At 39.5% G+C, this 22,765-nt stretch overlaps 2 protein-coding genes across 2 annotated transcripts in view; one reads left to right on the plus strand and one right to left on the minus strand.

Moving 5' to 3' along the window:
- The window catches only part of UBE2B (ubiquitin-conjugating enzyme E2B), an 18,465-nt gene extending 7,705 nt beyond the window's left edge, over nucleotides 1–10,760 (minus strand). Inside the window, exons 1-4 of the mRNA XM_006888063.1 lie at nucleotides 10,640–10,760; nucleotides 8,603–8,683; nucleotides 5,868–5,893; nucleotides 1,941–2,030 (exon numbers count right to left, since the gene is read on the minus strand). Of these exons, the coding sequence (XP_006888125.1) occupies nucleotides 1,941–2,030; nucleotides 5,868–5,893; nucleotides 8,603–8,683; nucleotides 10,640–10,683 (241 nt within the window). The 5' untranslated portion in view covers nucleotides 10,684–10,760. The remainder of the gene's footprint in view (nucleotides 1–1,940; nucleotides 2,031–5,867; nucleotides 5,894–8,602; nucleotides 8,684–10,639) is intronic.
- Nucleotides 10,761–20,648: 9,888 nt separating this feature from the next.
- The window catches only part of CDKL3 (cyclin-dependent kinase-like 3), an 80,885-nt gene continuing 78,768 nt past the window's right edge, over nucleotides 20,649–22,765 (plus strand). Inside the window, exons 1-2 of the mRNA XM_006888064.1 lie at nucleotides 20,649–20,814; nucleotides 22,177–22,371. Of these exons, the coding sequence (XP_006888126.1) occupies nucleotides 20,650–20,814; nucleotides 22,177–22,371 (360 nt within the window). The 5' untranslated portion in view covers nucleotide 20,649. The remainder of the gene's footprint in view (nucleotides 20,815–22,176; nucleotides 22,372–22,765) is intronic.

The raw sequence follows: 22,765 nt of genomic DNA on the forward strand, positions 1-22,765 counted from the left end.
CCTATCTCACAGGAGCATCAAAGTAGGCCCAAAGAGGAAATAATTTCAGTAAAATTCATGCATGTATAATTTAAAAGTTTTGAGCCAGACTGTTAATAAGAATATATACCAAAGTAAATTAGAACCTAAATGTTTGCCAATGTGTGAATGAATGGATAAACAAAACGTGGTATAGTCATACAATGGAACACTATTCAATTATGAAAAGGAAAGAAATGCTAACTCATGCAACAACAAGGATGGACCTCTGAAACGTAAGTGTTGTTGCTCTGTGCCTTAGAATCACAAGTCTGTAATGCTGTTACAGAAGCTAGTTAGCTGCTGCCTATAAAGGTAAGAGGTTTGAGCCCACTACCCACTGTGCAAGGTAAAGATGAAACACATTGTGTCCAGGAAGAGTTCACCCTATTCAACGTGGCAAAAAGCCTCCACTCATTTCTACAGGACTGTAAGAGTTTAAACTGATTCAATGGGAGTGGGTTTGATTCTGGTGTCTTTTAGAACTAGCTACAAAAGTCTGATATTGCATGATTCAATTTATAGAAGTACTCAGAACAGGAAAATATTTAGATAGAATATATTTTTGGTGGGGAGGAGGAGGAGCAAAGAAGCAGCTTGACAGAAATAAGCGGTAGTTAAGCGGTATGGATTGTGTTAATGTATGTACAACTTCAAAAATGGGTTAAAAACTAAACAGTGTAATTTAAATGAGTGAATAGAGTATGTGAATCATACCTCAATCTTTTCTAAAAAGAAGAAAATGAAATAATTTTAAAAATAGGAGGGAAAAAAGAAAGCCTTTTGAAATCAAAGGTCAAAGAAATAATCAAATACATTGTTTCCTGATAAATCTGTTTATACCCTTCTTGCACATTGTACAGTCTATTCCATTTTTACTTATACTGCCTTACTACAGTTTATTTGAGCTGATTCAAGATCAAGCCAGATACATCTACAATGGAGTAAGTGCTAAGATGGGAACTGCTCAAAACAGAAACTAAAATCAAACCTATTTTAGTTTATATGAATCAATTAATGGAGCTGGAAGGAAAAAGCACATCACATCAATAAAGTCCCACGGACTAAATCTATTAATGGGAAGTCCCCTTGATTCCGGACACAAACACATTTTTCTCCTCTGAGTAGTTAGCTGAATGTCTGGCAGTCAACCCCTCAGAGCTCTAATACTAGAGACATAGGCAAATGCTCTCCCAGAAAGTTAACTGATGGAGAAGACCACATTCAACTGATTTTATAGAAGTCTTTCATGTGGTAGCTCTAAGTCTAGGAAAATAAAATGTTACAGAAACAAATAGCCAGAAGTCAAGAGAAACCAAATTTAATTAGGAAAGAGTCTCTCAACAACCATTTAATAATTATAAAAAACCCAAAAACTTTTCAAAGTGAAAAATTAAGACTGGCTCTTTGGAAGGAAAACGGTACTAAAAGCCTTAAAAACAATTATACTCCTAAAAATTTATTCCAAGGGAAATAATCATGGTTATCTGAAAAGAGTGACTCTCAAGAATATTTATTTATTAAAATAACAATTAGGAAAATCAACAGACACCATTAATAAAAGCATTATCAGCCATTAAAATTTATGCAAAAAATTTTGTTAAAATATTTCTTCATGAAAAAAGAAGAAATGCACAGCATGGATCTAATTTATATAAATATTTATTTGCATTTTATTAAAACAAAATTGTAAGTACTAGGCTTTTTTGTTTCTTTTATTTTCTATAGTATGTACTACTTTTAAATTAGAATTGAAACAAAAGAACTAAAAATTTTGAAGTCAGATAAGAATCTAGACTATAAAAATGTGATTAACACCCGTATGAGATGCAACAGCTTTACAAGGAGGTTCTAATAATGAAAAGGAACAAAACTACTTTCTGCCTCCAATTCATTTAAAATTCTAATCAACTGCTACTTACCATTTGGATGAAACATTTTGGATAAAAACCTAACAGTTGGTGGTTTATTTGGATATTCTTCAGAAAATTCTATTACTAGTTTAAAAGTACCTAGGTAGAAAACAAACCAAAAATTTTGTTAGTCAGGCACAACTTTCTAACCATTTATCAATGAATTCCCAACCCCATTCTAGTTTTTGTACAACTACACAAAATTATGTCTATTTTGGTTCATATTTTAGCTGTCACATGCCTGGTCTTACAGACCAACATTTTTTAAATATACATTTGTAGAACTACAAATTATTTAAGTTAAATGGGAGGGGAAGGGGTTATGAAAATCTTGAAGGGAAATGATGGACATGTGGCAAAGGACCCAAACTGGAGGGATGGGATTTATGAAAGGTATGAAAGGTCTGTTTTATCCCCACATCAATCTTATCACTTGAAAATGCCAACAACTGCTTAAATCTTAGTTTAATTGTACTATTGATTTCTGACATTTTAGTCAGTCCAAGTCAGTACTTCATGGTCATTAGATATACAGGCATTTTAACAACCATTCATTTGTCATAAAGTCAAATTATTCATTGCATAATCCTCAATTCTAATTTCAACTTCCTAAAATAATCACCATTGAAAATCTGTTTCTCTTTCTTCTTCTATTTTATCTTATTAAACCACTGAGAAGCCTTTTATTTTGAGGAATCTCAGAGAATAGAGGCTCTGCCATACAAGCTCCTGGACAAACTCTTAAGTTGGAGCTTACTCCTTAGAGTTAGTAAAAAAATCACATCATTCCAGATGCCTTTATACAGGTCTTCCCGTACTTTCTCTTTTCTTAGTTAACTTTTAAATGTAGCTTAAAAACACTAAGCAAAGCCCCTGTTCTTCTGGCCTTCAATACTATGCTAGTTTCAGACTAACCAGACTTGAGACTCATATTTAGAAGATATTTAAGAGTATTTTCACTGGTAATATATTTGGTGTAATTTAAAACTTCTACTTCTTTATCTTTTTGTGTGTGTGTGGTTGGAAATGTGAAGGCAGCGAGCCAAAGAAAAAGGCACTTTCCATTTCACATTCTAGTACAGTAATATAATAGTGATCCTCAGAAATGTGTAAGTAAATACGATCTTATGTCTAATTAGGTATTTTTAACATTTATAATTTAAGCTTTAATTACAAAATAGCTGCACATTGTAAAAATTTCAGGCAAAACACAAATACAAAGCAATTATTCTAAATCTTCTTGGTCTTAGGATCCCTTTATTCTGTTACATCATGGCTAAGCTTCCAATGTAGTCAATGAATAAAGTAAAAAAAGAGATGCATTTTTAATAGCTACTAATGAGTTTGTTATATGAGTTTACCATATTAACAGTTGTCTATTAATTTTTCTAAATGTTATTTTAATAAATACTTTCAACAGTGTACTATTTATAGTGTTTCTACCAGAAATATGACAAGGATAACCTCAAAAGCAACATAAATAATAAATGATATTAAAATAATGAAGTCTAAGTATTTATTAGTTTTACTTTCTATAGAATTTTTAAATAATTGCTATTTAATAATCAATTAAGTAAAATTCCTGAAAATGTGTGTGTGTGTGTGTACTGTCAAATTGGATCTGACTGGTACAGGAGAACGCCCCTCCTTTTCCAGCAGAGCATCTGGTGGATTCAAATTGCGTACCTCTGGGACTGCAGTGCAGCTTCTTGCCACTAGGCCACCAGAGCTCTCTTAATTCCTGAAATTTTAACAATCAGCTCTCGAGACTTAATATAAGTTGCCTCCAACATGCCACTGATTACATGTATTTGTTTGGTGCACAGGACCAAGAACTGTCTCACACTGTTCCACAGAGGTTAGTAATGAGTTCAAACTAACTTGATGGTATTCCAACACCACAAAAGCCACCTGAAGAAGTTATTACTAAAAAAAAAAAAAAATCTTAAAACCTCACTAGTATGAATGACTAGAAACCCTAAGACTCTGTAAACTTTCATTAAAATTAATTAAAAAACAAACAAAAACTCACTAGTAACTACATACACATTATAGTAACACACTGAATGAAAAACACTAAAAAGTTAGTGAGAAGTGCAACATTGTTTTACATTTTTGCAAATGTCATAAATACCTAGTTTAATAGGAGAGAGCTAGATTCTCATTCAGTATGTTGTTTGGTTGAAGTACAGAAAGAAAATCTGGTCTAACACAAATACATAATTGAAAAAGGGTTCAATATTTTAATTGAAGAGACCTAGAGTAGTGCAAATGGTTAACACATTTATCTGCCAAATGAAAGCCTGGAGATTCTAGTTCATCAATAGGTATTTTTTTTTTTGGGGGGGGGGGAGAACTTGGCAATCTAGCTTCAAAAAAAACCAGCCACTGAAAACCCTATGGAGCACATTCTACTTAGACACTTATGAAGAAAAGAATCCATGAGTTAGAGCTATTCAATCCCAACTGGTTTAGGGTTACATTAATAGCCTTTCAGAGAATTATGGATATTCTTTTTTGCTATTAAACCAAATAAGAACTGATACTTTATAAAAGATTAGTTGCAATGTGGAATCTGAAACCTTATAAATTTTTTATACTGGTATAGTAAAATTTATTGCACTTCAAATCTGAATAACCATGTTGATCTGGTATTTGTTCAAACACAAATGGTTTATAAGAATGGTTCAAGTTGCAACTCAAAGAAATGGAGAAGTACTTTTTTCTCCAGAAAAACCAATGAACTTCAGTATGCACAAGTGCTGTATGCTATACTTCCTACTCTGTAATAGAATATTAGAAAGAGGCACATATATGCACTCAAGGGCTCACTCTCTCTCATAGTTGACCCTCCAGAGGGTTTTCAGAGGCTATAAATCACATTTGAGGGGATTGCCCTGCCATCTTTTTCCCAATGAGCAGCTAATGGATTTGAAACAAAAGAAGCCACTCTGGTGTAAACCAATGTCAAAACTCACCCCAAAACACATAGTGTAATTAGGGAAAATCAAATGTCTGGTTAAAATATATAAGTCTGATGAAAATCCAACATAATGCAACTGAGTTTGATGCCAACTCATAGCAAGTTTACAGTTCCCAAGGCTATAAATCTTCACGGACCTAGACTGCCACATTGCTCTTCCTTAAAGTGGCTAGTAGGTTTGAACCTGGACCTATCATTTGAGGAATTCTATTACAAATATAATAGTTTGCCATTTTCCTGGATCCTAGTAAAGATACCTAAACTGAGATGCAAAAGATTATGCAGAACGTTAACTACGTCTATGTTCAAAGATAGTTGCATGTGAAGTTACAACACTAGGCATTGTTGACTACTACATTTCCGACCTGGGTCGGTCTACCCCTCCTTAGACAACCTGGTGGTCCCCCACTCCCAGGAGATTACCATGTTGACGCTGATGTTAGTGTGGATATCTGATCAGCACAGCCAATACTGAACAGAACTCCTGGACTCAAGAGATCCTCCAGCCTCAGCCTCCCAAGTAGCTGGGACCACAGGTACGCGCCACCATGCCCAGTGACATTAGGCATGTTTTAAGAAAAATGTTACCTCAACGTATGAACAATATAAACAACAAAAGGGGGGGAGGGAGCATGATTATTCTCCTGGTGTTTATCTCAGGACATCTTTAGCACGCTACAAGGCCATCTAAATATAAACTATTCTCAACCCAGATCCTGCCATCTAGGCTTACAGTTCCACAGCCAAATATCAACATAAGAGAAGGAACTGGCAAGAGAGGTGATCATGTTGATGTGTGGGGGGAAAAGCCTTTGTGAACTATGAATTCTCAACAGCTTTAGTTTTAATGTAGACTATTAACAGAATATGGCTTTAATTCGATACAAGAGCTACATTTTCCCTCATAAAAGCACTCTCTCAATGTCACAGAAAACATACTGAGTATAACTTACCATCTTCAAAAGGTGTTCCCTCTGGTCTGAAAACAAGAAGATTTCTGATTAAAATTAAGCTCTTCATTTTACTTTTTACTGATTATCAGAAGGGGGAAGGATTAACTCCAACAAGGAAAGAAGAGTCATTCTGACGGTCTGCAGACTTTTTAGAATATTGCCAACCATCATCTTAACTATAGATTTTCATAGACACAGACATAAAAGATGACTTATATTTTCTAAATATTTTACAGTAGTTTTCTTCATAGGATTGCTATGAGTAGTACAAGTTTCATAAAAATCTTTTCATAATAACAATAGAACCAAAGGAATTTAGTTCATAAAGTAATCATTTTGTAAATGTGTGTATTCTTAGGAGGAAAAAGTCATTATGTTTTCAATTTATATCAATAAGAGGCAAACCCATAGTCTAAGATAATTAGGACATCAAACCTAGAGTGTACTACTTGCTAAGTCACTCTTATTCAAAGTTACAAAAATTACTGCTGTCACCAAGAAAGCCATTTCTTTTGGTCTGATCTTTACTTTGCATCCATAGCCCATTTCATCATTCCTTAACAGCAACATTGAAGTTTAATTATTATTTGCAAGGTTAATTTAGAATCTCATAGGCCATCACTATAAAACATTGTTTACCTTGTTTTTTTCCTCCCCTTTTCTAGTCTTTAATGTGTTGATTGTTGAGGTAAGACAAAATCATTGACAATTTCAATCTTTTCTCCATCAATGCTACCACATCAGTCCAGCTGTGAGAATTTTTTTCTTTTGTTGAGCTAAAATCTATACTCAAGGCTGTAGTCTTTGATTTTCTGAAGCAATCACTTCAAGTTCTCTTCATTTTCAACAACTAAGGAACTAAGGTATCATTTGCATAACACAAGTTGTTGTGTTTTCTTCCAATCCTATTACCCCGTTCTTCGAAAGAGTCCAGATCTTTGAATGATTTGTTAAGTACACAGACTGAATAGGTATACAGAAAGGATAAAACCCTGCCATATCCATGTGTTAACCTTGAAAGTATGCACTGCTCCCTTGCTCTGTTTGGGCAACAGCTTCTTGGTTGGGGTATAGGTAGGATTCACAGTAGTTGAAGATCAGATGTATTGCACACGGAAAGTCTGCAGTCAGGGATCATTCCACATTACTGAGAAGCAATGAAGTAAGTCTGAAGACTAAGGTGCACCTGATTCAGGCCATGGTCTTTTCAGTCATTTGTTATGCATCTGAAAGCTGGACAATAAGGATGACAGGAGGAGAACTGATGCCCTTGAGCTGTGGTGTTGGAGATGAGTACTGAATACTGCATGGACTACCAAAAGAATGGATAGGTCTTGAAGAATGTGCAGGCAGAATGCTCTTTGGAGGCAAACATGACAAAGCTTTGTCTCACATACTTCAGGGATATTGTTAGGAGAGGCTATTCCTTGGAAAGGGACATCAATCTTAAAAAATTAGAGGGTAGGTGAAAGAGAAGACGACCTTTAATGAAATGGATTGACACAGTGACTATAACAATGGGCTCAAGTATGTCAGATTTACGAGGATGGCACAGGATAGAGTAAGAGTTTAGATCTGTTGTTCATAGGCTCACTATGAGTGATACTCCACTTGATGACACCTAACAACAGCAGCAGCAGCAGCAGCAGCAGCAGCAGCAGCAGTCTTTAATGTACACTCTTGTAATTGATGGTGTAGCAACTGAGAATCTTAAAGCATATTCCTCTGAAATTTGAATTTCTGCAATCCCTAGTTTACAAACAATGAAAGAAAAGAATGGATCAAGTTCAAGGAATCAAAAAGACAAAAAAATAACACAGATGTAATACATTAATATTTAAGAAGACAGACTGTTTCTTAAATGGCTCCAGTTATTTCACGAGAGTATGAAACATTTTCATTTAACTTCTTGCCACTGTAGTTTTCAATGTTTCTTGTTCCAAGCCTTTCTATAAAATAAAATGTAAGCAGAATACTTGCATGGTACATTTTGTACAAAATAATTTATCTTTTTCTCCTTTATTATTCCATTCCATTTCATTTCAAATGGTATTTATCAAATTAAACTAAAAATGAAGACAAAACTGTTATGTACATACATACTAAGGCACAAATAAATGCCAAAACTCTTTTCCTCATTAGTCTTGCAGATTCAGTCCTTAAGATCCTTGATTCCACCTAAGTCTTCTTTCCTAGACGTATCATTACATGCTGTCGAGATGCCTGAAACTCATAGCAACCCTATGCACAATAGCTATGAAATCTGCCCTATCCTGAGACAATCTCATCATCTCCAACAGACCAATCCCATTTCTCCAGTCACTGAGTCAATTCATCTCATCCTGGGACTTCTTCTCCTGCACTGTCCCTCCATCCTTCCAAGCATGATGTCCTTCTCCAAGGACTGGCCCCTCCTGACCTGTGCCCAAAGTATATGAGATAGAGCCTCAAAATCCTTGCCTCCAAGGAGCAGCTTGATTTCAACTTCTCCAGGACAGACCTTTTGTTCTCCTAGCAGTCCATGGTATGTTCAACACTGTTCTCCAGCACAACTCAAAGGCATCAATTCTTCTATCATCCTTAGTCACTGTTGTACAAGGTGTGCCTAATACAGGCCATAGTCTTTGCAATTACTTCCTATGTGTCAGAGAGCTGGACAATAACTAAGATAATAGACATATTACATACTCACTTTTTCAAGAATCACCACACCTATCATTTATCTTTTAACTCACCCAAATATAACTGCATTCCATTGCATGATGTTGTTTTCAGATGGTGCACCACTAACACCCACAGGTGGGTCCTCTTGCAACCTATGAATCCAGAGCAGTAACTTTAACAAATTTGAAAGCTGTTAATGAGGGCAAATGAAACACATATGTCTCCATATTATTTATTTTGGTGACAAAACCAAAAAATTTATTTTCTTGCGCTTGTGTCAAGATGGAATGAACAATATATTTGACTTAAAAAAAATTAATCAGGTCCATATACTTATGAACTACCTCTACAAACATCAACAAGGTCCAGAAAGCTCCTCAAGAATCAGGGTTGAGGCATTAACTCTTCAAGAACTGATGTGTATAAGCTGTCCTCTTGATGAGCAGAAACCCAAAAGCAAACCCCACAAACTGAGGTGCAAAAATGTTTTTTACAACATTTAATTTGCTGCTCTAAATATGTGGAGGCTGAGTCTGAAGACGAGTCCTAAGCACAGCAATGTGTGCAACAAGTGCAACACATACACACACCCTAAACGTAAACATAGGCCTGCAAAGACAATTTAAAACAAACAAACCCCACTGTTTGTTCATATTCTTTAAATCAGGAAATCCGTTGAGGAAGGAAATTTATCCCATTTGCTTCACTGTGCAATGGCTTTTAAAGTAACCTGAAGCTTCAGTGTGGTCGATTTTAAAGGTTCTACACCAACAGTCAAATAATATCAAGTAAACCAGGAGACTGAATACAAAGTCAAGTTCTTGCAACCTGAAGACCCTTGGAAAACTACCAAAGGCATCACGTGTTCAACCTCGAATTCCTAACAGAAAAGCAATGAAGAACCGCAGAAACAATGAACACGATCTATAAGTTTTATTATTTGACTCTGAGTCACCTGAGATCTACTAATTTTGAGCTTCAGAAGACTCGCACCACAGTGTATCCTCTTTTCAAGATTACCATTTACACAGATACAGATAAGCAGATATTATGTGACATGATCCTTCATCTACTAATCCACATAAAAATGGGTTTCAGTCAATTGTGTACAAATTAGACCTCGGTAAGACAGATTTTTACAGGAATTACACAGCGCTTCGCGCCCATCAAGGGTAACCGGCTAAGAGCAGCAGCTCTACTGAATGCGGTAAACTGGGCAAAGCCACATTCTACAAATGCCTCTCTTAAAGCTTTATGACTGAAGAGTTGAGAGGTTATCTCCTGAGCAGCTCATCTTTAACATTCTCCAGAAAAACGTGGCTGGTGCAGAGGACCGCACTGTGAAGTTTCCCTGTGTCTTATTTTCGCCTTTCGCCTTTCTGGACCTTCAAGTGCTCAGGAAAAGGGGCTAACTGACCTCAAAACCTCACCAAACCCTATTTACAAAGGCCAGCTCAGGGAGTATCAGGTTAGCGCCCGCCTGAGAACAGGAATGTTTCCAGAAGGATCTGGAAGACACGGAGAGGGGGTTTAGCCGGCAGAAGGCCCCGGTCACCGGCCAGTCCGCAGGCGGGGGCAGAGACGGGTTTCGGGAACTGGGTAGCAACCTCCGAACCTCGCGCTCCGGACCCCCTCTCACTACGAAAGGAATCGGGGTACCTAACCCCAAGCCCTGGCCCTCAAGGAGCTCTCGGGGCCGACGAACAAAGCTGACTGTGCTGCAACCAGGGAAAAGCCGGCCTCCTGCACTTGAGCTCGGTTTGGGGAGGCAGGGAAGGGGCGCAGGAGGACGGGGTCGGAAAACCTGGGGAAGACTTCCGGAAGCTGGTCAAAACAGGGAGCCCTAGGCCAGGCGACGGCCACCCTTTTTTGTTTGCTTTCTTTCCTGCCGAGGGTGGGGTAGGAACTGTATGGAGATTTTTCCAATGCTGTCAGTCAACAGCGAGAGAAGTAGGAGCCGAGGGTACAAGGGAGGGGTCCCGGTCTACACTGCTATAGCGTCCACTGCCCGCCCCCCTTTTAGGGTCATGAAGGGAAGATGTCCGAGGTCCCCGTCTTGCAGCTCCACAGCTTGGAAAAGGAGCGGTCAGCAGGAAGAAGGCCCTTACCGCTTAAAATCCCGCATGAGCCTCCTTCGGGCGGGGGTCGACATGCTGCCAGCTGCCCCGCGGTAAATCTGGAAGAAAAGAGTCCCGCACAACCCCCCCACCCCCCGGCGCGGCGGCCGAGTCACTGCGGGTCACCGCCGCGGCGGCAGTACAAACAACCCTGCAATGACGTCTCCCTCCGCCGCCTCCGGATCCCTCCGCCCTCCGCCAATACCACGGAGTGAGGGGAGGGGGAAAAAGCTGAGCGAGGGCGGGGCGGCCGGGAGCTCATCCTGGGAGCCTCTCAGCCTGCGCTCGGCTCATCGTGACTGCTTGAACTCATCGACAGCTTGAGGTTCTTTATGCTCAGAGACGTTGTCTTAATAGCCACTGTGACCGAGACATCACCCTTTTGTCCCCCCCCTTCTCAGGTTAGGCTCGGCCGGATGGGGAGAGAGGGACGCATCCGGGGCCAAAGATTTCAGGGAAAGGTGGAGAGATGACGTAAGATCACGTGATTTTGGCAGCGCTGTCAACAATCCATCCCGGAGGGGGAGAGGGAAGGTATCCAGAACCACGCGTCCCTATGACGCAATCAGAATAGGACACGTGGGACTGTACCCTGTCTGAGTTTCAACTTTGGTCTCTGAAGCAATTACCTAAATTTACGGGATTGAGGGAGTGGGTACACCTTTTATTAGTCTTAGGGACGGCAGTTCGAAGAGGTCATACGTGATGCAACAGTTTGCTTCCTAAATCCAGCTTCCTTAGGCTTTAAAACAACCTAAAATAATACTTAAAATCTCATTTGGTTACTTCAGTGGTTTATCACTCTGGTACATGAGGCAAGGAGGACTATTAAAGACACTTTCTTGATCATATAGTAAGTACAGCATGGTATGGTGAGGCCCACACAAAGCAAACACTCGAATGCTTCCGTTAAATTTCTGCCCTTGTTTTTTATATTTCAGATGTGGAAATTTGGGAGCAAAGATTAAAGATAGCATATAGATTGTCCACAACTTGTTTAAAATCAGAGTAAGGTTTTGTTGTCCCTGTATGACTATTCTCATTTGAGGAATTGTGTCGTCAAGAATCCACAGATTGTGTTACAGTATTGTATGTCAAGAAAAATGAGAGTGGGAAGGGTGATTTAAGAAACCTACAAATAGGATTCTGATCTGCTAGCATATATAGCTAGTACCAGATAACTAATTAGGTTTTCTATACCAGTAGAGAGATGTGTTGTAGTGCTGCTAATCCAGACGTGGCGTATAAAGAGCTAAGGCTGCATGAGGATGGTCATATCTGACCTTTACCAGATTCATAAAGGAGAACTGTCCCATCAACAGCATCAACACCACAAATCAATTCCCATGAGGTCAACGTGTCTCCCGTGTTCCTGTATCTCTTTCTACCCATCTCAACACCAATCTTATTGTTTTACTGGTTCCAAAATCTGAGGCAATAATTTACAGACCACACAGATCCATATTGGGTAAATTAAAAGGTTATAATCCAGGTTAATAGCAGAATTCAACCAAGACAGCTTTCAAAATGGCTTGCAGTCATCTCAGCATTGAGCCTTGCTGTTTAAGACCAGTGTGGCCTCCCTACCCCCACCCCTAGTTGTCCAACAGATTTGGTTAGAAGCTCTTAGCTTAGCTCTGGTTCTGTCCACAGAGGGTAGCAATCCCAAGGTAGCTCCAGTGCATGTTGGCTCTCTGGTTCTCAGCTGTTACTCTGATCCTGAAAGACAAGTTGTATTCTCTTGCTGGGTCTTTGATGGTGGGGAAGTGCTAATTCTGCTGCTGGGTCCACTCAATTTATTGGTGACACTAGCCAAACCTCTTGTGGATTTCTCATATTTCTGCGCATCAATATGACAACCTCAAGGTCAGTGGCTGGGAAAGCCATTTTGAATGATAAACTGTACATGGCACCTCTCTTAACTGTTCAAATTTGCCAGCTACCCTGCAGGAGAAAAATGGACAGTCTCCTCCAGTGTGAATTGCAGCTTCTGAAAAGCCACTGGAGTGTTAACCAAATTGCATTTCAACTCATAGTGAAATGAGCTGTTTTCTAACACAAGCAGAGATGGTGTAGTTCTGCTCTACTAGCTGCTCTAAAGAGATGGTCTTCTCCCCATTATGATTTATAGTATAAGAAACAAATGGGAGGGGCAGTCTCTAAAAGTCTTTACTTGGTGGCAGTGGGTGTGGTTTTACTTCCTTTTTTTTTTTTTTTTTAAACTAGCAAGTAAGGCTCAGATGAACAAGAAGTGTCCATCCCTGTAATGTCCTCTACTCACCAAGTTTCAAATCCACCAGTGACTCTGAGGGAGAAAAATGGGCCATCTCCTATCAGTGATATTTATAGCCTGGGAAACCTAAAGATCAATTATGAGTAATAAAATAAAAAAATAAACAACCTATTGCCTTGGATTGAAACTCTAACTCACACAGACCCTATAGGACAGCATAGAACTGCCACCTAGGGTCTCCATGTCTATAAATAGAAGCAATAGCTAGAGAGCTGTATTGTGCCAATTACTGTGCCAACAGAGCTCCTCTGGCTCCAGGGTTGTGTTTGGATTTGGGGTTCCTCCCCCCGTATGTCTTTCATTACTTTTTCCACATTTATCTGGTATTTACCAAGGTGGGGGAAATGAACTTTGCACTAGTCTTTCTCCAATTTACCTAGTTTCAAGGGTTAACTTTCTTCACATTCCAGGTACCTCCCTTTATTTAAAATCTCGAGTTCTAGATCTAGCTTTTAGTAAATTCCTTGATGATCAAATTATTGCCAGTTTCAATCAAATGGACTGACTCAATATTGACCCTATGCACAACAGATTGAAATCTTGATCTTCATAATCTTTACGAAGTTTACAGAACCCACTGTTGTTTACCGTAGAGTCAGAACAAACTCTTAGCTGATCCCCTAGTGGGTTTTCAGAGGCAGTTAATCACATGGGAGAAGATTGCCTGTCCTCCCAAGGAATATGGTGAAAATTGACCATTCTTGTGGAGCAGCTGGTGGCCTCACTGTGTCAATCCATCTCCTTTAAGAGTTGTCTTCCCCTGACCCTCCAGCTTTTGAAGCATGAAGTCCCTTGCCAGACTGGTCTGTCCTAGTAACAGCCCAAAGTATATGAGATGAAATCTCAAGATCTTTGTCGCTATCAAGCACCTGGCTACTTTTAAGATAGATTTGTTCATTCTTTTCGTCATCTTTTATATGCAATGCTGCTTACCAGTATAATTCAAAAGCATCAATTCTCTTTGGTCTTCCTTACTCATTATATCCCATACACATGCTTATGATGCTCTGTTGGCCTCATGGATAAGGAGTTGTACTGCCAACCCAAAGGTAAGCAGTTCAAATCTGCTAGCTGCTTTGAGGTAGAAAGATAGGCAATCTTCTCCCATGCAATTTACAGCCTCTGAAAATCCACTGGGCCTTAGTCAGTTCCTCTTTGACAATGATGAGTTTCAGTTTAAAAAATACCATGGCTTGGGTCAGGAACCTTTACACTTTAGAATCCTCGACAGCACACTTACCTAGTGCAGGAAGTTTTTGTATTTCTTGACCGCTATATCTATAGGTATTAATTGTACTCCCAAGTAAAATGTAATAATTGACAGCTTCAGCCTTTTGTCCATTTATCATGTTGTCTATTGACTATTGTAAGGGTTTTCTATTTATATATGTTATTTATTGTTTTGAGGTGTAATCCATACTGAAGACTATAGCGTTTCATCTTATCTTCAGTAATTGTTTCAGTTTGCCAGGCTTAACTCTTGACAAACACTTACGGTAGTCAGGCAAAACCTCTACCTGGCCAAGAAGTGGTTGTCTGAATAGAACAAAGGAACATTGCATGGCTCAAAATCAAGAAAGATATGTGTCAGGGATACTTCCTCTCTATGTACCTGTTTAATCTCTATGCCAAATAAATCATTCAAGAAGCTCAACTTTATAAAGCAAAATGTGGCATCAGAAGACTCCAACAATCTGCATTATGCAGGTAACACAACCTTACTTGCTGAAAGTAAGGAGGACTGGAAGCATTTAATGCAAAAGATCAGGGAAGGACTATAACCTTAATCTTACAGATTACATCTCAACATCAAGAAAACAAAAATTCTCATCACTGCACCAACAGGCAACATTATGACTGATGGCAAAAACATGGAAATTGTAAATTACTTCATCTTACTCAAGTCTAGAGTCAACAACCTTGGTAACAGCTGTCAGAAATCAAAAGGTGTGCTGCATTGGGAAAGTCTGCACTCTCCAAAGTGCAGAAGAGTAAGGATGTCATTTTAAAGACTAAGGTGCACCTAATTCATGCCATAATCTTTTAAACTACTTGCTATGCATCTGAGAGCTGGACAATGAATAAAGATGGCAGAAGAATCAATGCCTATAAGTTGATCTGAAGAGCACTAAATATCCCATTGCTGTTGTTGTTATGTGCCGTTGAGTCATTTGCGACTCATAGCAACCCTATGTACAACAGCCCTAAACCCTGCTCTATCCTGTGCCAATCGCATTGCCTCTGACACACCCATCCCGATTACGCCAGTCACTGAATCAATCTACCTCATAGAGGGTCTTCCCCTCCTGTGCCGTCCCTCTCCAAGATCCTGTCTCTCCTTACAACATGTCCAAAGTATGTCAGACAAAGCCCCAGAATCCTTGCCTCCAAAGAGTAGCCTGGTTTAACCCTCTCTGGGATGAATCTGTTTGTTTTCTTGGCAGTCCAGGGTACATTCAGTACTATTCTCCAGCACCACAGCGCAAAGGCGTCAATTCTCCTTCTATTTTCCCTACTCATTGTCCAACTCTCTGATGCATAACAAGTGATTGCAAAAACAATGGCCTGTATCAGGCGCACTTTAGTCTCCAGAGAGATGCCGTTGCTCTTGAGTACTTTAGAGAGGTCCCTAACAGCAGACTTTCCCATCGCAATACATTTTTTTATTTCCTGGCTGCTGCTGCCAAGAGCTGTGAACAATCTCAATTTCTTTGCCATCCATCCTGAAGCTACCGATTGGTCCGGTGGTGAGAATCTTTGTCTTCTTGACATTGAGCCTCAGTCCATACTGAAGGCTGCAGTCCTTGACCCTCTGCAGTAAGTGCATGAGGTTCTCCTCAGTTTCAGCGAGCAGGGTTGTGCCATCTGCATAATGCAGATTGTTGATAGATCTTCCACCAATCCTGACGCCACGCCTTCTCCTCCTAGAGCCCAGCCTCTCGGATAATCTGTTCTGCATACAGGTTGAAAAAGTATGGAGATAGGACACATCCCTGGCGTACACCCTTCCCAATTTTAAACCATGTAGTGTTGCCCTGCTCTGTTCTGACGACTGCCTCTTGGATTAAATGTTCTGGGATTCCCATTCTTCTCAGAGTCAGCCACAGTTTGTTATGATCCACACAGTCAAATGCCTTTGCATAATCAATGAAACACAGATAGACATTCTGCTAGTATTCTCTGCTTTCAGCTAAGATCCATCTGACATCAGCTACAATATCTCTAGTACCATGAACCCTTCTAAACCCAGCCTGGACTTCTGGCAGTTCTCTGCTGATGTACTGTTCCAGTCATTTTTGGATAATCTTCAGTAGAATCTTGCTTGCATGTGAAATCAATCATAGTGTTCTGTAGTTTCCATACTCAGTTGGGTCACCCTTCTTTGGAATGGGAACAAATATAGATCTCTTCCAGTCAGTTGGCCAAGTGGTTGTTCTCCAGATTTCTTGGCACAACTTGGTGAGCATATCCAGGACAGCATCTGTTAGCTGAAATATGTCAATTGGTATACCATCTATTCCTGGGGCCTTATTTTTTTGCTATTTCCTTCAAAGCAGCTTGAACTTCTTCCTTCATCACCATAGGTTCTTGCTCAAATGTTATTTCATTAAAATCTTCTGTATCTGCCATTTCCTTTTGATACAATGACTCAGTATATTCCTTCCATCTTCTTTTGATACCTCCTGGATATCCCATAGTCTGCAAAAAGAACAAATGTTTTGATAAAGTGCAGCCAGGATGCTCCTTAGAGGAAAGGATAGTGAAACTTTGTCTTGCATACTTTGGGCATGTTGTTAGGAGGGCCTAGTCCTTGAAGAAAGCCATTATGCTCTGAAAAGTGGAGGGTTAGCTATGGAGGAGAAGACTCTCAGCAAGATGGATTGGCACAGTGGTTGTAACGATGGCTTTTAGTGTGCCAGAGGTGATGATGAGGATAGGGCAAGTGTCAGAACTGATATTCAGTGTCACTCTGAGTCATACTTGACTCTACAGCACCTAACAGTAACAATAACAACTCTTGATATTATAACAACTAGAGGTACAACAAAATGAAAACCCTGTCCTTGATAGGTCCTGGTATTCATTCACAAATTTGATTCTCTTAAGTTATAAGCCAATTCCCCCACCCCTCCCAGTCTTCCTGTTGTCCTCCAGGACAGGGTAAAATGCTAAGTAGAGAAAATTAAAGAATCTTTTTTTTTTTTTTATGCGTGTACCGTCAAATTGGATCTGACTGGTACAGGAGGCGACTGTTCCTCCTTCTTCAGCAGAGCATCTGGTGGATTTGAACCGTGCACTTCTGGGATTGCAGTGCAGTTTCCTGCCACTAGGCCACCAGAGCTCGCCTAAAGAATCTTTTAAAATCTTTGTACATCATTCATTTAGTAACTTCTAATGGTATATGGTTTTCCAAAATAAATACTTTGCCCAAATTTTGTAAATGTCCAATTTGTATAAAGTTTCAGAGCAGTTAGTTTATGAACAAGAATTGCCTGCCTAGACCTCCTGGTCTACCATAATCTATTATTTGCAAAAAAGAAAAGCTAAAATGATATAGTTTTATTAATCCTATAGCTCTAGATTATGACCTCCTTGAGTTTCGGAACTAGTATGTCTAATGTCCTTTGCTGAATAAATACACTTTTAGCAAGTCTAGTCTCTCTGGAGACTAAGGTGCGCCTGATACAAGCCATGGTCTTTGCAATCGCTTGTTATGCATCAGAGAGTTGGACAATGACTAGGGAGGACAGAAGGAGAGTGGATGCTTTTGAGCTGTGGTGCTGGAGAAGGGTACTGAATGTACCATGGACTGCCAGGAAAACAAACAGATTCATCTTGGAGAGGATTAAACCAAGCTACTCCTTGGAGGCAAGGATTCTGGGGCTTTGTCTGACATACTTTGGACATGTTGCCAGGAGGGACGGGTCCTTGGAGAGGGACATCATGCTTGGGAGGGTGGAGGGACAGCGCAGGAGGGGAAGACCCTCTATGAGATGGATCGATTCAGTGACTGGGGTAATCGGGATGGGTGTGTCAGAGGCAGTGCGGTTGGCGCAGGATAGAGCAGGGTTTAGGGCTGTTGTGCATAGGGTCGCTATGAGTCGGAAACAACTCGACGGCACATAACAACAACAACAGTCCAATTACAGACTTACTTTGACATTTATAGATCAAAATTATTTTATAACGTTGTTGAAAGCTTTTCCAAAAAACTGTTCTGAATATTGCGCTCATAAAACTCAGAACTATGACTAATTCTTTCCCCACTCACAATCTTTAAATCTTAGCACAATTATTATAAACACTTGGAGGAGCTTTGAAATACCAATATTTTTACCTTATCCCAAATAAATCAGAACTTTTGAGACAACTTCAGTTTTCCATCTGTCATTTTAAATTAAGCCCCCCCCCCAGTACTCTCTAGGCACTTATTCACCCTCACTATTCACTGTAAGCTGTCACTAATGTGAATACATGTCCAGTTAAGCATCAGCCCCTTTTTCTGTGCCTTTGCATACCCCACCCTATACGTGGTAGAATCCTTTGAATTACTTTCTTCAGTCTTTTACCAAGGTGGAAGTTTTATCGTGTATTGAGGGGACTTCAGAAAAAAAAAAAATTACCAGGCTTAAAAAAAAAAAATAATTAATCCAAAAAACGGCTACTACTGATGGTTGTGATATCCCTGTTAGAATGATGAAAGTCGATAGCTAAAAGTCAAACTCAGGTCTATGGAATAGTATAGCCAGCCTAGTGGCAAGAGGTTGCACTGCAGTCCTGAAGACAGTTCTAGGCCACCAGCTGCTTTGAGGGAGGATGGGCACTCCTATCATGCTTCTGAAAAGCCACCAGAGGTTCAGGTATGGGTTGATTCCGATTCTACGGTATACAAAAACAATAACAACTTGGAATACCCAAACCACACAATACTTCCTTGGAAGTTCTGTTAGACATTGTTACAGCTTAATGACGATAGCCATTCTTCAAGTTGTTGTCAGGAGCCATGAGTCGAATACAATCCTATGAACAAAAGATATGAATCACCCTGTTGTTCTATCTTGCACCATCCTCACACTTACTGACACACAAGAGCCCACTGCGGCAGTCGCCATTTCAATCCACCTGGTTGAGGGCCTGCCTCTCCTTCTCCGAACCCTCCACCCATCCAGCAACATGTCCTTCTCCAAGGAATATCCCCTCCTAGCAACATGCCCAAAGTATATGAGGCAAAGCCTCGCATTCCGGCTGCACCCTCTCCAAGACATCAGTTTGTTCTTTAGGCCATTCAGTGCTCTTCTCCAACATCATTCTTTAGGTACCTGGTGCTAACCCAAAGGTAGATGGTTCAAACCCCACAAGCCATTCCATGGAGGAAAGATGTGGCATTATACGAAAACTGCACAGCATTAGAAAACCTAGGATAAAGTTCGGTTGTTGTTGATTGCCGTCGAGCCGAGCACGACTCACAGCGACCCGAAAAACAAAAGGCCTAAAGCTTTTCTATAACTACCGTCATTTTTCAAAGTTCATAGAGTTTCCAGAGGCATGCTGTTTAGGATATAGACGCCACTCTGCTTCTACTCTTGACCTATAAAGTCTCCATGAACTGGAAGTGACTTTCTGCATAGGTTTGACCTTTTGTCTTCCTCCTCGGTTCTTAGGCCTGGGGACATCCACGAAGCACTGACAGGTTTGCCTCTCCCTAAAGAACTTGTAGATACTTTAAGCTGCTGTCGAACTGCAGATGCTCTCTATTCCTCGCAAAATGAACAATGTAAAGAGGGTCCCCAAGATGGAGCGAAGACGAACCCACCAACCCCCAACAGAACCCCAAGAAAACTTCCATTGGAGCGTGCCTCCAGGAACCTCTTCCGCTTCTTCTAACTTTCCTTCCGGGTCGGAGAGCGAGCGACCCCAGATCCGGTCATGCGTACTATGGTTTGAGCGCTCTGTCGCTCCGTTGCTATGGTAGCGGGTGGCTAGGGGCTGTCTGGGTTGGTGTCCAGTACCCTTGTCCGGACGTCGCTGAGCCTGGCCAGGAGGACTATAGAATGGGCTGAGGTACAGATCAACTGGCCGGCGGGGTGAGGGGCACGACTCAAGCCCAGGAGCTTTAGACGTCGGACTTGAGGAACGGGCAGGACCTGATATGTGGGCAACCATAGCGGTGCAGAGGCCCAGTACTTGATGAAATAATGACAGGAAGTGTGATTACTTCAGGGTTGATGGATGAGGGATACGTAGTGAGGGAGCCTCAAGGTTGGTGGGAATGACTGAGGGAACCTTTATGATCTGGTAAGGACTTAGTTGTTAGGAGCGATTCCACTACGACTCCCGGAACTGTACAACCGATCCGAACCTTGCTCTGTCCTGTGCTATCCTTATCATCTCTGCTGTACCCGAGCCCATTGTTACAGGCACTGGGTCAATCCATCTCTTCGAGGGTCTTCTCTTTCTCTGACCCTCCACCTTTCCAAGCACGTTTTCTCCTAATCACTGGCCCCTTATGCCCAAAGTATGGAAGATGGAGTTTGACCCTCCTTGTCTCACAGAAACACCGCACAGAGGGACAGGCGTCTGTGGGAAATGTTCTTCCCAGCCCCTACACCTTGTTAACTGTATTACCTAGCTTGAATAAGAAAACTGTCATTGTTTCATATCTCTCCCCACCCCCTTTATTTCTATGAAGAAGAAGCCAGACTGGAAAATGGAGATGTATGAAACCCTTGGAAAAGTGGGAGAGGGAAGTTACGGCACAGTCATGAAGTGTAAACATAAGGTTACCGGGCAGATAGTGGCCATTAAGATATTTTATGAGAAACCAGAAAAATCTGTCAACAAAATTGCAACGAGAGAAATAAAGTTCCTAAAGGTTTGCTGCTTTTGCCTCTTTTCTAAATCAAGAGATGTTATTAAAGGAATAAAAAAATTGGGGAAATAGTTCAATTATATTAAGACATATAAAAAAAATGTGATACCCTTAACTTATGTTTGGTAATTTTATAGTGATATAAGATGAGTGTGCTTGTGTCTAATTTAGAAAAACCTATGCCAAACGTTAATAATCATTCAGAAATATTCTAGTCAATATGCTCATTGAATAAAAGTGCTTTGAACAAGGCATTGCAGTAGATGCTGGGACTCTATATCTAAATTGTGTGCCCTGTAAGTGAAAATCTATTTAGAAGACCGTTTTCAGAGAATATTTTTTTTCTTATTCAGATTTATTGTATTTCATCTGATTACTTTTTTCTGTGCAACAATTTTATAAAAACTGTGTGGTTAAAAAAATAATAGCATGTCGTAAGAAGACCAAGATGTATTTGGAAAGGTATTTTACTGTTACAATGAAAACCTGTAAGAGCTAAAAAAAACCCCCAAACCCACACCTGTATGAGCTGCAATGTCAAAGGACTTTCTTGTTTTCCTCAGTTTGTAAGTTTTTCACCTTTGATGACACAGTATGCAACCAGCTATAACTATTTACATATTTAATATTTGCATTTTCCTTCTTTTGATAAGTTTTCACCTTATACGTGCTCTAGTTTTCACAGTTTCTCTTGTGTGATAATTATGCAAATTTTATTTTGTCTAATTCTACTGGAATGATCACTTGAATTAGTTAACATTTTTAATCAAAATGATTCTTATAACTTATACTGAACTAAATTTCTAGCTCTGTCAAAACATCATTAAATAAGTTAATTAGAATAACTAATGAGAATACCAATAGAAAAGCTGTACAGTAATGGAGAAAAAGGAAATTATACCACTTGCAGAGGGATAATGTACCATTTTCAAGAGTTTTGTCATTTCTCTGACAAAGTATCTACCTTCTTTCACATGATCTCTGCTAGTTTATTACTACATTAACCCTGTACTGCTTTCATAGTCTTTGCCTTTCAAGTTGAAGACAAGATTGGATAACAGTAAATCTCCTTACTTGAAGGAGTATCTCTTAATAACATACTGAGTATTGTTATAGTATGCTTGTTTTAATAAGCAATCAAATATCAACATAAGATAAAGCTATATATCTCACTCTTTAAATACTGATCATGAAATGGATTAAAATTTCCTTAAAATAAGAATGCTAGCAAGTTAAAATTTTGATTGAATCGCATGGAAAAAAAATAAGCTGGGAGTATTTACTTTTAAAAATTGCATTACTACTACATGTTTAAGCTATTGTACATGAAATAATTTATTAAAAGTGTCTTTCTTTTGTCATTAGCAATTTCGTCATGAAAACCTGGTCAATCTGATTGAAGTCTTTAGGCAGAAAAAGAAAATTCATTTGGTGTTTGAATTTATTGACCACACAATACTAGATGAATTGCAACATTATTGTCATGGATTAGAGAGTAGAAGACTTAGAAAATACCTCTTCCAGATTCTTCGAGCAATTGATTATCTTCACAATAATAATGTAAGTGCTTCAGAACAAGTCAACATGTAGAATCAGTATGAGTGATAAGTGTCCTTTAAACAATGTTACATTTTTTATGAAGACTGTTAAAATTATTTTTCTGTGTACTGTTTATTAATTGATATCTTAAAATAGAGGTGGAAGGTAAGCTACAAATAAATGGAAAGAAATTTTGCCATTACTGACCTTCCAGTTCAGAGTCAAGGAACATTTATTGAACTCACAAAAATTTTACCTATTTTGGCAGACAAAACATGTGATACTAAAGGGAGGTACCAATAGTCATTTGGAGCACAGTACATCAAGATGTTAAAAGCCAGTTCCATGGCTTGATGGAGACTTGACGAAATAGAGGGAAGTTTGAAGATAGAAACTAGTAATTTAAGGGGAGCTC

Source organism: Elephantulus edwardii, unplaced genomic scaffold (genome assembly GCF_000299155.1).
Source record: "Elephantulus edwardii isolate Elephantulus edwardi_28Jun2011 unplaced genomic scaffold, EleEdw1.0 scaffold00064, whole genome shotgun sequence".
Taxonomy (NCBI): domain Eukaryota; kingdom Metazoa; phylum Chordata; class Mammalia; order Macroscelidea; family Macroscelididae; genus Elephantulus; species Elephantulus edwardii.